The 15761-nt window shown below is 46.5% G+C and overlaps 2 protein-coding genes across 2 annotated transcripts; one reads left to right on the plus strand and one right to left on the minus strand.

Moving 5' to 3' along the window:
• Nucleotides 1–460: 460 nt before the first annotated feature.
• On the plus strand, nucleotides 461–1939 carry LOC112016667 (uncharacterized). The gene has a single exon (XM_065764793.1). It carries the CDS (start codon nucleotides 461–463, stop codon nucleotides 1937–1939), a length of 1479 nt encoding a protein of 492 aa, XP_065620865.1.
• A 5315-nt stretch (nucleotides 1940–7254) lies between these two features.
• Nucleotides 7255–9584, minus strand: LOC112016784 (uncharacterized). Its single transcript, XM_024049268.2, has 4 exons — nucleotides 9266–9584; nucleotides 9037–9159; nucleotides 8154–8866; nucleotides 7255–8052 (listed from the first exon to the last, which is right to left on the minus strand). The coding sequence occupies exons 1-4, from the start codon at nucleotides 9582–9584 to the stop codon at nucleotides 7255–7257; spliced, it is 1953 nt and encodes a 650-aa protein (XP_023905036.2).
• Nucleotides 9585–15761: the final 6177 nt, after the last annotated feature.

Here is a 15761-nt window from a genome sequence, read left to right on the forward strand (position 1 = left end):
ACGTGCACGTTCCCTAGAAGCGCGACGATGGCCAGGCCACCCGATCGGAAGAGGCCCATAGCCACGCTTCCCAGAGAAAGGATGATAAGGTGGCCATGCAGCGCGAGATAGATGATCTGAAGAGGAAGCTGCGCCGTGCGCAGCGAAGACGGTCCGAACCCAGCCCTGACCTGCCCTCTGACGACGAGAGTGATGATGAGTACAGGCAAAGGTCAAGAACGCCCCTCAGTGAGACTTTCTCCCACAAAGAGGAGCGCTACCAGAGGCGTAGGCGTGCCAACCCAACCCCCAGGGGCTTAGGAGGTGACGCCATGAGCAAGGCGCTGGATCAGCTCTCCAGGTCGCCCTCACGCGTCGTATAGAGGAGGCAGAGCTTCCTCGGCGGTTCCAGCAGCCAACCTTCATTGCTTACAACGGCAAAACGGATCCCGTGGAGCATGTGAGCTAGTTCAACCAGAGGATGGTTGTCCACTCTAAGAACGAGGCGCTGATGTGCAAAGTCTTCCCATCCAGCTTGGGACCTGTGGCGATGAGGTGGTTCAACGGTCTAAGGACGAATTCCATAGACTCGTACAGGCAGCTGACACAGGCTTTTGGTTCCCGCTTTGTCACGAATAGCAGGCCTCCTCGGCCCATGAACGCATTGCTGTCCCTATCCATGCGTGACGGGGAGACCCTCAAGGCTTACTCGGACAAGTACTGGGAGATTTACAATGAGCTGGACGGCAAGTATGACGCCGTCGCCATCAGTACATTCCAGAACGGGCTACCAATAGGGCACGGCCTGAAGAAGTCCTTGACAGGAAAGTCCGCCACCAGCGTGCGGCAACTGATGGATCGGATCGACAAGTACAAGCGGATGGAGGAAGATATGCTACAGGGCAAAGGAAAGGAGAAGGTTATCCCTCAGGAGAGGAGGGATTTCAGGTCGGACCGGTACAGCAACGCCCGCCCTAGGAGGGATTTCGGTGGGCAATCCGGGGCGACCAATGCCCAGACTGTCGGCGCGGTATTCCGAGAACCCATACATAAGGTCCTGGAAAGGATAAAGAACGAGCCATACTTCAGGTGGCCGATAAAGATGATTGGAGAGCCTGATAGGCGCAACCAGAACCGTTACTGCCAGTACCACCAAGACCACGGACATGCCACGGAGGATTGCAGGAACCTTTGGAACCACCTGGACCAGCTAGTCCGGGATGGAAGGCTGAAGCACCTTCTGCACCATTCCAGCGGCCAGCAGGGCCAGACCTACCAAGAGCCTCGGAAGGACGCCGCCATGGGGCAGCCCGCTGGGACAATCAACATAATCTTGGCCGCGCCAGGAAGAACAGGCACACCCCCTTTGCGAGTGTTATCCGTAGCCCAACTGCCCACCGAGGACCTTCGGACGGGGTCGAAGAGGTCCAGGAGGAATCTTCCCCCAGCATTGAGTTTCTCGGAGGAGGACAAGATTGGGACCATCCAACCACACGAGGACGCCCTAATCATCACCCTCAGAATCGGGGGCTATGACGTGAAAAGGGTGATGGTGGATGGTGGCAGCGCAGCCGAGGTCATGTGTCCAGACTTCTACAAGGGGCTGGGGCTAAAACCGGAGGACCTCACACCTTATAGCTCCCCCCTAATGAGCTTCGACGGAAAGCTCATCATCCCAAAGGGCATAATCAGGCTGCCCATACAGACAGGCCCAGTGGTGGTGGAGGTGAACTTTGTAGTGGTGGACACATACTCCCCCTACACGGCCATCGTAGGAAGGCCCTGGCTACACGCCTTGGGGGGCGTAGCCTCCACCTTGCACCAGAAGGTGAAGTTCCCATCAGGGGACCAGGTTCTGGAGATCCGAGGTTGCCAGCCCACAGCGAGGCAGTGCACGGTGGCTGCCATATCCTATCGGCTTGATGCACAGCCCTCGGCCCCAGCCGCGGAAGATTCATAGCAATTAAAGACCTAGGTGGCGCCTTCTGATGCACCTGCCGAGGATGCTAAATGTGAGAACCTGGAGAAGTTGGTAATTGGCGATGATCCGGAGAAGTTCTTCCAGGTCGGAACCTAGCTGCCTCCACAGGAGAAGGAGGAGTTACTTGAGTTCCTCAAAAGGAACCTTGACGTGTTCGCGTGGGACCCCTGCGATGCCCCTGGGATTGATCCATCCTTCATCTGTCACCACCTTAACGTCAACCCATCTGTGATCTCCAAGCAGCAACCACCCCAGCGCCCGTCGAAGGAGCACGCTGACGCGATCAGGGAAGAGGTCAATAAGCTTAAGCGCGCAGGGGCTATCAAGGAGGTCTTTTACCCCAAATGGTTGGCCAACACTGTGGTGGTCAAGAAGAAAAGTGGGAAGTGAAGGGTTTGTGTAGACTTCACAGACCTGAACAAAGCATGCCCAAAGGACCCCTTCCCAATGCCACGAATAGACCAGCTAGTAGATGCGACGGCAGGCCATCCTCGGATAAGCTTCCTAGATGCCTTTCAGGGCTATCACCAAATCCCACTAGCCTTGGAGGACCAAGAGAAGACAGCCTTTGTGACGCCCATTGGGAACTACCACTACAAGGTTATGCCGTTTGGCCTAAAAAATGCCGGATCCACCTACCAAAGGATGATGAAGAGAATGTTTGAGCCGATGTTGGGCAAGAGCATCGAGGTCTATGTTAACGATATGGTGGTAAAGAGCAAGCTGGTGTCCGAGCACTTGGAGGACCTCGGCCGCACATTTGACGTCCTGAGAGAGCACAAGCTCTGCCTTAATGCCTCAAAATGCTCGTTTGGCGTAAGCTCTGGCAAGTTCTTGGGGTACATGATCACCCACTGTGGGATCGAAGTCAACCCTGACCAGATCAAGGCCATTCACAATTTGAGGCCTCCGCAGAACCCCAAGGAGATCCAAAAGCTTACTGGGATGATCGCGGCGCTGAACCAATTCATTTCCAGGTCGGCCGACAGGTGCAGGCCCTTTTATCTCCTGATCAACAAATGGAAAGGATTTGAGTGGTCCGAGGATTGTGCCGTAGCTTTCCAGCAACTCAATGAGTATCTATCACGGCCGCCTATCATGTCCAACCCTGAGCCGGACGAGGTTAGATACGCCTACCTTGCGGTGGCACCCCACGCAGTGAGCCTAGTACTGGTACGAGAAGACAATGGCATTCAAAAGCCAGTTTACTACGTCAGCAAGTCGCTGCACGAAGCGGAGGTCAAATACCTACCCCTGGAGAAGGCCATACTGGCGGTGGTCCATACCACGAGAAAGCTCCCCCATTACTTCGAGGCTCACACGGTGGTTGTCCTAACCCAATTGCCTTTGAAGTCTGTACTCCAAACCGTTGACTACACAGGAAGAATCGCAAAGTGGAAACAATTCTGGGGGCTTTCGACGTCAAGTACATGCCTCGAACTTCCATAAAAGGCCAGGTTCTGGCAGATTTGACGGCCGAGTTCGCTGAACCAGTCGTAGAAGTGACAGCCGAGGAGAAGAGCTGTGATGAGAAATCAGTTGGGGCAATCTCCATCCCGAAGTCACCATGTTGGAAAGTATATGTGGATGGCGCGGCAAACCAAAGGGGGTCCAGAGTGGGGCTGGTCCTAGTATCCCCTGAAGATCATGTCATTAAGAAATCCCTGAGGCTCGGATTCACGGCCACAAATAACGAGGCCGAGTATGAGGCATTACTGCAGGGGATGATCATGGTGCAAAAGATGGGAGGAAAGTCAATAGAGATGTTCTCAGACTCCAGATTGGTGGTAGGACAGGTAAAGGGGGAGATGGAGGCCAGAGATTCGAGAATGAAGAATACCTGAGCCAAGCCAAGCGCTTGCAGTTGGAGTTTGGCCTCTTCAGCTTGTCCCATATTCCTAGGAGTGGGAACAGTCATGCCGATTCGCTAGCCACACTCGCAACCTCCTAGGCAGAGGCTCTGCCTCGGATCATACTTGTGGAGCACCTGGAAAGGGCAAGTGAAGTGCCAAAGGGAGTGATCCCCGTCCATCAAGTTGTGATGGGTCCCAACTGGATGGACCCCATAGTGAGATTCCTCAAAGATGATGTCTTGCCTGAGGAGAGGTTAGAGGCAGAAAAGATACGAAGGAAAGCTCCTCGGTTCTGGTTATCAGAGGATCACAAGCTATACAGGCGGTCCTACTCTGGGCCATATCTTTTATGTGTCCACCCCGAAGCGGCAGAATTCTTGCTCGAATAGCTGCACGAAGGAATCTGTGGGAGCCACACATGCGGGAGATCCCTGGCTCACCGAGCCGTCACACAAGGATACTAGTGGCCGGGAATGCAGCAAGAGGCCTAGGAGTATGTCAAGAAGTGTGACCAATGCCAAAGATTCGCCCCAAACATCCATCAGCCAGGAAGGGTCCTCAACCCTTTGTCCAGTCCACGGCCGTTCGCCCAATGGGGCTTGGACATTGTGGGACCTTTCCCCAAGGCACCAGGGAACAAGAAGTATCTGTTGGTGGCCATGGACTATTTCACCAAGTGGGTCGAGGCCGAGCCACTAGCCAACATCAGGGACGTAGACGTGAAGAAATTCCTTTGGAGGAACATAGTTACCCGGTTTGAGGTCCCTCATACCCTCATCTCGGATAATGGGCTCCAGTTCGATAGCAAGGCCTTCAGGAGGTACTGTCGTGAACTTGGGATCACAAACAGGTACTCAATGCCAGCCTACCCTCAGGGAAACGGATTGGCCGAGGCTGTCAACAAGGTCATCGTCAACGGGCTTAAGAAGAGACTGGATGATGCCAAAGGGAGATGGGTAGAAGAGCTGCCCCACGTCCTCTGGACGTACCGGACTACGCCCCGGCGCTTAACGGGGGAAACACCTTTTGCCATGACTAATGGTGCGGAGGCAGTGATCCCCCTGGAAACCAACTTCCCGACGCTAAGGACGAGCTCCTTCACCCCAGGCAACAATGATGAACTGTTGGGGCGGAGCTTGGACATGGTAGACGAACGAAGAGAGCAAGCAATGATCCAGCTGGCCCATTACCAGCAAAAGCTCAAGCAAGGATATGACGCCAATATAAAGCTCAGAACACTAGCACCGGGAGACCTGGTGCTGAGAAAAGTCGTAGGAGCTACCAAGAACCCTTCTTGGGGAAAGCTCGGAACCAACTAGGAGGGGCACTACCGAATTACCTCAGTGGCAGGGATAAGAGCATACTATTTAAAAGATTTAGATGACAAACCTGTACCTCGTCCATGGAATGTAAATAACCTGAAAAGGTATTACTATTAATAAAGAAGTCTCTTTTGCTTCAAATATTCTGCCTGTCATGATCACACGTCTCGCGTCCCAACGGCAAATATATCTGGGTACAAGACTGAACCTAGGCCTTGCATGGTCCAAGGACTCAAACCTATAGGGAAACTAGTTACTTACAGCCAAATTGAAGCGTTAGCATGTACCTAGGTCTTGCATGGTCCTCGGACTCAAACCTATGGGGAGCTAACCACTTATATCTGGGTACTAGACAGAACCTAGGTCTTGCATGGTCCAAGGACTCAAACCTATGGGGAAACTAGTTACTTACAGCCAAATTGAAGTATTAGCATGTACCTGGGTCTTGCATGGTCCTCGGATTCAAACCTATAGAGAGCTAACCACTTATATCTGGGTGCTAGACAGAACCTAGGTCTTGCATGGTCAAAGGACTCAAACCTATGGGGACACTAGTTACTTACAGATTGAAGCGTTAGCATGTACCTAGGTCTTGCATGGTCCTCGGACTCAAACCTATGGGGAGCTAACCACTTATATCTGGGTACTAGACAGAACCTAGGTCTTGCATGGTCCAAGGACTCAAACCTATGGGGAAACTAGTTACTTACAGCCAAATTGAAGCGTTAGACTGAACCTAGGTCCTGCATGGTCCTCGGACTCAGGCCTATGGGGACTAACCACTCATATTCTGGGTGCTAGACAGAACCTAGGTCTTGATGGTCCAAGGACTCAAACCTATGGGGAAACTAGTTACTTACAGCCAAACTGAAGCGTTAGACTGAACCTAGGTCCTGCATGGTCCTCGGACTCAGGCCTATGGGGACTAACCACTCATATTCTGGGTGCTAGACAGAACCTAGGTCTTGCATGTCAGGACCCAAACCTATGGGGAAACTAGTTACTTACAGGCAAATGAAGCGTTAGACTGAACCTAGTCCTACATGGTCCTCGGACTCAGGCCTATGGGGACTAACCCCTCATATTCTGGGTGCTAGACAGAACCTAGGTCTTGCATGGTCCAAGGACTCAAACCTCTGGGGAAACTAGTTACTTACAGCCAAACTGAAGTGTTAGACTGAACCTAGGTCCTGCATGGTCCTCGGACTCAGGCCTATGGGGACTAACCACTCATATTCTGGGTGCTAGACAGAACCTAGGTCTTGCATGGTCCAAGGACCCAAACCTATGGGGAAACTAGTTACTTACAGCCAAACTGAAGCGTTAGACTGAACCTAGGTCCTGCATGGTCCTCAGACTCAGGCCTATGGGGACTAACCACTCATATTCTGGGTGCTAGACAGAACCTAGGTCTTGCATGGTCCAAGGACTCAAACCTATAGGGAAAGTAGTTACTTACAGCCAAACTGAAGCGTTAGACTGAACCTAGGTCCTGCATGGTTCTCGGACTCAGGCCTATGGGGCCTAACCACTCATATTCTGGGTGCTAGACAGAACCTAGGTCTTGCATGGTCCAAGGACCTAAACCTATGGGGAAACTAGTTACTTACAGCCAAACTGAAGCTTTAGACAGAACCAAAGCTCTGCATGGTCCTCGGACTCAGGCCTATGGGGAAGCTAACTACCTTAAAGGGATCCTAAGTGTCTACTCGAAGAAAGTCTACCTGGTCCTTAGGAAACGAAAGGTCCATCAGAGCCTACATGCCCTCCAATTATAACAATTGATGCCGCGATTGGCCGAGATACAATTGAAGTTAAAGTCATACAAGTAAAGAAAAAGCGGATAGCGTGCAAGTAAACAAATAGCCTCAACAAACAGAAAGAGAAAGTAGGGCTCGCATTGCATTAAATTGAAAGAATTACACGATGGGAGTTACATTACAAACAAAGAAAAAGGGAAGAAAAAGATGCAAAAAATAAAGCGAGGCAGGCAGAGGCACCAAGGAGCCTAGTCCTTCTATTTAGTTGCCCGCTCCGGTGGGTGGCTGGCCCATAGCTGCCTCAGGGTCCTCTGAGCCCTGACTGAGTGGGATGGCCTGCAGAGGCACGGCAGGAATAGCTACCCCCTCAGCAGAAGAAACCTGGCATCGGGGGAAGGCTTTGCAGCCTGCTGAGGCGCATCCTCGTTAGAGCCATCACTCAATTCAACTACCACAGGAGGATTACTCCCTTGGACTGGCTCACCAGTGACTCCAGCGTCTGAGGCCCCCTCACCTGGAGTAGCAGCAGTTTCCACGGCAGCCTCCTCTGCTTCAGAGCCATCTGGGGCAGTCTCGCAGATGACAAGGGGGTAGTACACGCTCTCCTCCTTACACAGGTCAGAAGAGACCTCCACCCTAGCCTGTTTGAGGGCTTCACTCCAAGTTTCGGAGCAGTAGCGCCTACATACCCCAGGGACTTGGGATTTGTAGGCAGCTGCTGTCTCAGTTGCCCCAGCAGCATAGGCTGCCGCCTCAGCTTCTTCCTTGGTGGCCCAGGCCTCCTCCCTGCCTTGCTCTGCCTCAAACTTGGCCCTCTCAGCTTCCCCTTTGGCCCACTCAGCCACCCTCTTGGCCTCCTCGGCATTAGCCATCTTCTTCGTGAGGCCAGCTATCAGCTCCTCGGCGAGCTTCAGTTGCCCCTCTACCTCACCCAGACGCTTCGTCTGAGTTTTGGCCTGCCTCTGGGCACCCTCAAGGCCTGACAATGTGCTGTCCCGAGCCTGGGTCATGGCCTTCAGCTCCGCCCTGGCCTTGGCAAGGTCCTCCTCGGAGGTCTTGAGGGTCCGAGTGGCCACCAAGCGCTTCTCGCGCTCTTCATCCATGGCCTTTCCATGGTCATTGGCCGCCTCCTCCAGCCTAAAAGTGGCCTGGACAGCCTGCCAAACAGAACATATACATGATAACTGGCCAAGCTCAAAAATGAAAGGAAGGCAGGAAAAACTGAAGCGAGAAAAAACACAAGTGTTAAGGGTCTTACCATCCTCAAATATCGCTTGAGGCAGAGGAAGACCTCCTTACTCCTCATGGTCCCTAGCTGCTCCATATCCGCAGGAAGGAGCAGGCATCTCTCCACCGCGTCGGCCACGTACGCGCCTTCGCCATCCCTAAAGTCCCTGAGGGAGGAGTCATCCCTCAAAGGTGCCCCACGGAGCATTGGAGCGGGGAGCCATGCCTGAACCTCGGGCGAGGTAGCAACCTGTTTGTCCTGGGTTGTGGAGCCTATCCTCAGCTGCTTCGAAGGCCGCCGAGTGTCATCCCCCTCCCACGTGGGCCCAAATTTGTCCTCGAGGTGCCTCTTGCCCTTATCCTTGTTCTGCTTAGGATCAGCAGGCTCGTGCCTGGACGGCGGGTTCGTCTGAAGCGGAGGAGGAGGAAGCCTGGATTGGGTTGAGGCCGACCTGGTCTGAGCAGGACGAGTCTTTGGAGAACGGGGAGGAAGCTTCGGCTTGGACTTCCCCGGTTGCCCTTCGATTAGGTCGAGTAGACTGGGTTGAGCTTTCTTCTTGTAGCCCATCTTAAGCCGAGAAGATGTCTCTGATGCTAAGAGGTCTGCCTCGGTTAGACGAGGATCACCCAAGTCTCCAGAGGGCTCCTCGAACTGATGGACTTGCTCAAAAACGTCAAAATCATCCTCGGCAGGACCAAAATCTGCAGCTTCCCCTTCCCTCTCTAAGTTCTCTTCCGCGGCCTCTGAGAATGTGTGGGAGGAAGAGGGGACTGCTACTGTGACACCTTCTGAAGTGGAGGGATTCTCGGGAAACTCGAACCCGTCCTCGGTCACTTTTATTTTCTGCAGCCGAGGATCCTTTGCTTTGATCACATGCTTTGGGGCCGCGAACGATTTTTGGAGCGGAGTGTACCCCAAGATCTTGTGAGCGGCTCTAACTTGGTGTCTGCCTCGTTTTCAAAAGCCGCCGACCTAAACACCTTCTGCAAATCCTCCCTGTTGATCAGGTTGAAATGGCGCGAGTAGGAGTGCGGATCTGGAAAAAGAAAACACATCCACATTAGTAACCAAACAGTACAAAACGAAATGACGCAGGAAACAAGTTAGAATCTTTGAATCCCCTCCTATTCCCACTGCCCCACCTAGTGTCCCCTCTATCGTCGGGCAATGAAGGCCATCGTGCCACGCTCCAGACACGATGAGAAAATCCTCGTTCATCCCCTTGTTGGACTCAGGGAGGCACTGGATAAGCCGGACCCTGTTGTCCCTCGTCCTCATGTAGTAGGACTTGTTCTTCAGGTGTTGAAGATTGTAGCAGTAGTTCATGTCATGATAGGTCAGCCTTAGCCCCATCTTCTCATTCAGAGCATCCACACTGCCCAGAATTTTGAACATGTTGGAGGCGCACTGGGTGGGGGTTAATCGGAAGTATGTAAGGTAACCCCTTGTCACCGGCCCCATGGGGATCCTCATCCCCCCTTCAAGGAAGGCGATGATGGGAATCACCACCTCGCCCTCCTACCTCTAGAGGTGCCACTCTCCTTCCTCACAATACCTCAAGCCCACGTTGGCCGGTATCTTATAATCGACGATGAATTTCTCCATCGCCTCCTCAGAGAAGACGTACTTCTTAAGCCTACCCATCCCCAAACGACGCCTAAGAGAGCTAAAGAAAGAGCAAATAAAAGAGAAGGGGGAGTAGAGAGGAAGAAAGCTTAGAAAGGGATAGAGCGACTTACAGAAATGAGGAGGAGCTCCTCGGACAGGCTTTTTATGCTGGAGATGTAGGTGGAAATTTGGCTGGACTTTGAATGAAGGCGCAAGGAGCTCTCGATTGTGAATGAAAAAAGGTGAAAGCGGTTCGAATGGGTATTTATACCCTAGATGGAAGAGCCGCGCGAGTTTTCCCGCCCATAAATGCTAGGCGCATCCCCACCGTTTGATTGTCATCTGACCGTTGAACGTGGGGAGCACAAAGCCGCCCGAATTTAATGCAAGACACGTTACGCGCACTGAAGCGCCAGTAACGCACCTTGGGCAGATGAAAAGACTCCAACGCTGACGAGGGACAAGACTCGATTGGACGCGGAGCAGGTCCGAGGGTGTCAAAATCCTCCTTTCCGCCTGAGGATGCGGACAGCAAGATTTTGAGGGGCTATTGTGGGGCCAGAAAGAGTCAAGAAACCCCGGCCCACTTCAAACTAGGCCCAAAGGCCCACGCCGAGGATGCGTCCAAGGTCCGAGGACGAAGTGTAGAGCCCAGTTGCCCAAGAAGCATCACCGAGGATGATTACTTCCTCGGACGCCCGAGATCAGAAAGTGAGCAAGCAGCACATCCTCAAGGGGAATCTCCCCGAGCACCCAAGGAGCAAATAGCAAGTACCAAGCACCAAGCACCAGACATGGAAGCATGGTGGAGGAGCAAGTCCCAGATGAACTGTCACCTCCACATTAAATGCCCTCAACTAACGCTCTGGCCGCATTAATGAGGATAGGACCCCTGAACAGTGCCTTCTTGGGCGCTGCAACCCACAGAAGGGATGGGAATGCGGCTGATGGGACAAGCTCTCAAGTGGTGGCCTGGCTGATCAACAAATGTAGGGCTAGGATCAACTAAGAGAGAAGTATATAATATAAGAAGTCCCTCTTGAGAGGGAAACGGACGGAAAAACCAGAGAAAGAAATACTGTAGTAGTTTATATTCTCTCAAATCCTGTAACCTTTCTTGAAAGATATAATAAGAACTCCAAGCTCTGTAAGGCACGTCCGATGAGCCTTATTGTGCATCCTAACCCTCGTTTAAGTTATCATCATTCACGTACAACCATGCATGGCCGTTGCATTCCTCACTAGGGCCTAGCTCTTGAACCCATACTCTACAAATTCATTGCAGAGTTAACTGGGCTTGGGTCCACTCTCTCAATCTGTGGAGAGCGCTCGAAACCGGTCCCTACAACTTTATTTACTTATAAATTAGATTCTCAAAATAAAAATTATATATAAAAAATAAAGACATAGGTTTTTTTTTTTTTTTGGTTTTCACTTTTTTTTCTTCTCATTTTCCCCTTTATCAAGACTTTCTCTCTCTCTCTCTCTCTCTCTCTCTCTCTCTCTCTCTCGTTTTTGTTTTTGTTTTTTCAAATCTCTTCTTCTTTATTTTTGAATTATTAAAAATTTTGATTTTTAATGTACTCCCCTTTTTCTTTTTAATGATTTATTTATGTTGGTGTTTGAATTGTTTTCTCTTCACATCTGTTTGTACTATCTCTTTTTTTTTTCTTTTTTTCTTTTTTCCATTTGAATGAATGTATTTTCTATGTCCAAAATAAAAATCACTATGCATATGGTTTAATTAGATAGAAGAAAGAAACGTCTCAAATTGAAATTAATGAAAAATTATGACACTAAACCCAAAAAAAAGCCTCATCGCACACACGAAGCACGTGTTATGAGGCTAGTTAATAATTAATAGTAAAAGATTACTAGGCCGGGAAAAAAACACACATACACACATGTGGGGTCATAAAGCCCAATGATATGCATCCACCTTCTATACTGGGCTTGAAGCCCATGACGAGACTCATAATCGCATATGAAGAAGGCAATGGTAATCATGGCAGCCCAGGAAACCGTGCCGAGGACAATTCTGTCCTCGACTAGCGAAAGCCGAGGTTGATATAAAGAGACTTACCCACAAAAATAATCTTTCAAAGTACCCCAGAGAAGAATATAAGTACAACAAGCAAGCACACTAGAGCATGGCGGTAAAGCAATTACAAGAAAAGCTGCAACCTCCACATTAAATGCTCCACAACTAACACTCTGGCCGTATTAAATGCGGAAGTGATACCTAAGCAGTGACTTTTCAGACTCACAGCTACTACCTAAGAGCTTTGGGAGGAAGGTTGATGTGACAAAGATCAACAACAGCAGATCTGACATGCACGTGTATGGTGGAGATGAAGGAGGAAAATAGTATATAAGGAAGAAGGAGCTCTGAGAAAAGGGGGATCGAAATTTTGACCAGAAAAACATTGTAGCAACCTGAGCTAACTTTGTAACCATTGTCACTATCAATCAAGAAATAATAAGTGGAAGCCCCTCGAACTAGTGCCGAGGATTGGATTATTTGCCTAAATCCGTATTTGTTGTACTTATTCTTCCTTTAAACCATAATCAGTCGCTGTTACACTCATCAAAACTCAATTCTTCTACCTACTCTTTACAAATTTATTGTATTGAGCCTGTTGGGTTTGAGTTCACTTATCCACTTATCCATTACCCATAGTGCTCAAACCCAACCCCTACAACACACATTTTGACTGAGATTGGCAAAAATATTATTTTGGTCCTTACATTTTATAGTTACAATAAATTTGGTCCATACATTTTAGTAACAATCAATTTGGTCTTTGTTATTTTCAACTTGCAATTAATTTGGTCTCTACCATTAACTCACTAACGGAAAATACTTACGTGACAAACGATTTATACAGTTGACATATTTTAAGCTTACGTGGCAACTAAATAAATAAACTCCACCACAGCAATTAAAGGATCAAAAATCTAAATCAAGAAAAATTAAAAACACAAAAATTAAAACATCAAGATTTACTTTTATTTTATTTCACTTTCTTAATAAATAAACATGCAAAAACCGAAGCTATAACCAATATTTTATTTTTTTTTTTCTCTTATGGTTGAATAAAAGATTTGAGATTCAATCTCGCTTACACCAAAAATTAATTAGTGTTTTGATCTAATGATAAAAAGCATAATAAAAAAAGGATGCTATAAGTTGAAACTATTTTTTTTAAATTAATTTTTTTTTAGCATTCACATTTTTCTATATCGAAAAAAAAATTCTAATTAAATTATTTGCTTATGTTTTTTTACTTCCTTCACACCCGATAAACGCCCTCCGTCTTCTTTACCTCTCTCAATTCTCAAAACCCTAAAAGTCTAAAACCAACCAAAGCCATCGTATCACTCCCACCCATGACTGAGTTGTTACCCATCATAACCATCACAAAATCTCCAATTTCAATGTCATAACAAGCAGGCCCAGTTACCAAAGCTTCGAGCTCTAGCCCCAGTTTACGCAGCAAGCAGGTGAGATGTTCTAAGATCATGGCTCCAATCTTTCCCTCTCTCCTAAATATATATATATATATATATTAGGATCTTGAAGCTTAGTTTCAGGTTTACTGGTTTCCTTAACTAAGGTTCTCTTGAACTCTGTAAGCTTCTGGACTTTAATGACTGGGTCTTCGATCTGTTCTATGAGATCTAAGAGGAGCTCTTTTTGCTTAGAGAGGACATTGACTCTTTTGTTTCTGCAACAACTATCTATGCAAGCTATGGGTTCATCTGAACTACTAGAGGTGCTAGAAGAAACTCTAGAGGAATCAGAGGATGACTGGTAGATCTGGCGAATATCACTACTAGAAACCTCACTATCTGAGTGGTTATATATATATATATATATTTTATGTTCGTTAGTTTTGCTTCTTTTTGTTGATTCCTAGATTGAATTACTGTTGTTGCGTAACTAATATTTTGATTTTCTATTCACTTCTTTTGCTAATTCTGTTGTTGGGTATTGTTTTTGGATTTAATTTTGTGAATTCTTATTTGGGTTCATGCAGGGGCGGCCCTAGACATTTTGGGGCCTAAGGCGAGAACTAAAAATGTATGTGTATGTATATGTGTGTTTATGTATGTGTATGTGTATGAGTGTGTATGTGTATGTGTATGTGTATGTTTATGTGTGTGTATGTGTATGTTTATGTTTATGTGTATGTGCATGTGTGTTTATGTTTATGTTCATTTATGTTTATGTATGTGTGTATGTTTATGTATGTGTATGTGTATGAGTGTGTATGTGTATGTTTATGTGTGTTTATGTATATATTTATGTTTATGTGTATGTGTTTATATTTATGCATATTTATGTACGTGTGTATGAGTGTGTATGTGTATGTGTATGTTTATGTGTGTGTATGTGTATGTTTATGTTTATGTGTATGTGCATGTGTGTTTATGTTTATGTTCATTTATGTTTATGTATGTATGTATGTTTATGTATGTGTATGTGTATGAGTGTGTATGTATATGTGTATGTTTATGTGTGTGTGTGTGTATATGTATGTTTATGTTTATGTGTATGTGCATGTGTGTTTATGTTTATGTTCATTTATGTTTATGTATGCGTATGTGTATGAGTGTGTATGTATATGTTTATGTGTGTTTATGTGTATGTTTATGTTTATGTGTATATGTTTATGTTTATGCATATGCATATTTATGTACGTATGTATGTTTATATTTATAAACATAAACATATTTATGTACGTGTGTATGTGTATGTTTATGTTCATTTATGTTTATGTATGTGTGTATGTTTATGTATGTGTATGTGTATGAGTGTTTATGTATATGTGTATGTTTATGTGTGTGTATGTGTATGTTTATGTTTATGCATATTTATGTACGTGTGTATGTTTATATTTATAAACATAAACATATTTATGTACGTGTGTATGTGTATGTTTATGCTCATTTATGTTTATGTATGTGTGTATGTTTATGTATGTGTATGTGTATGAGTGTGTATGTGTATGTGTATGCTTATGTGTGTGTATGTGTATGTTTATTTAAAATTATTTTTTTTAAAATTAATTTTTTTTTAGCATTCACATTTTTCCATATCGGAAAAAAAAAAAATTTCTAATTAAATTATTTGCTTATGTTTTTTTACTTCCTTCCCACCCGATAAACGCCCTCCGTCTTCTTTACCTCTCTCAATTTTCAAAACCCTAAAAGTCTAAAACCAACCAAAGCCATCGCATCACTCCCACTCATGACTGAGTTGTTACCCATCATAGTCATCACAAAATCTCCCATTTCAATGTCATAACAAGCAGGCCCAGTTACCAAAACTTCGAGCTCTAACCCCAGTTTACGCAGCAAGCAGGTGAAATGTTCTAAGATCATGGCTCCAATCTTTTCCTCTCTCCTAAATATATATATATATATATATATTTTATGTTCGTTGGCTTTGCTTCTTTTTGTTGATTCCTAGACTGAATTACTATTGTTGCGTAACTAATATTTTGATTTTCTATTCACTTCTTTTACTAATTTTGTTGTTGGGTATTGTTTTTGGATTTAATTTTGTGAATTCTTATTTGGGTTCATGCAGGAGCGGCCCTAGACATTGTGTATGTGTATGTGTATGAGTGTGTATGTTTATGTGTGTGTATGTGTATGTTTATGTTTATGTTCATTTATGTTTATGTATGTGTGTATGTTTATGTATGTGCATGTGTATGAGTGTGTATGTGTATGTGTATGTTTATGTGTGTGTGTGTATGTGTATGTTTATGTTTATGTTTATTTATATTTATGTGTGTATGTATGTATGTTTATGTATGTGTATGTGTATGAGTGTGTATGTGTATGTGTATGTTTATGTGTGTGTATGTGTATGTTTATATTTATGTGTATGTGCATGTGTGTTTATGTTTATGTTCATTTATGTTTATGTATGTGTGTATGTTTATGTATGTGTATGTGTATGAGTGTGTATGTGTATGTGTATGTGTATATTTATGTGTGTTTATGTGTATGTGTTTA

Source organism: Quercus suber, unplaced genomic scaffold, assembly GCF_002906115.3.
Source record: "Quercus suber isolate HL8 unplaced genomic scaffold, Cork oak 2.0 scaffold_584, whole genome shotgun sequence".
In the NCBI taxonomy this organism is placed as follows: domain Eukaryota; kingdom Viridiplantae; phylum Streptophyta; class Magnoliopsida; order Fagales; family Fagaceae; genus Quercus; species Quercus suber.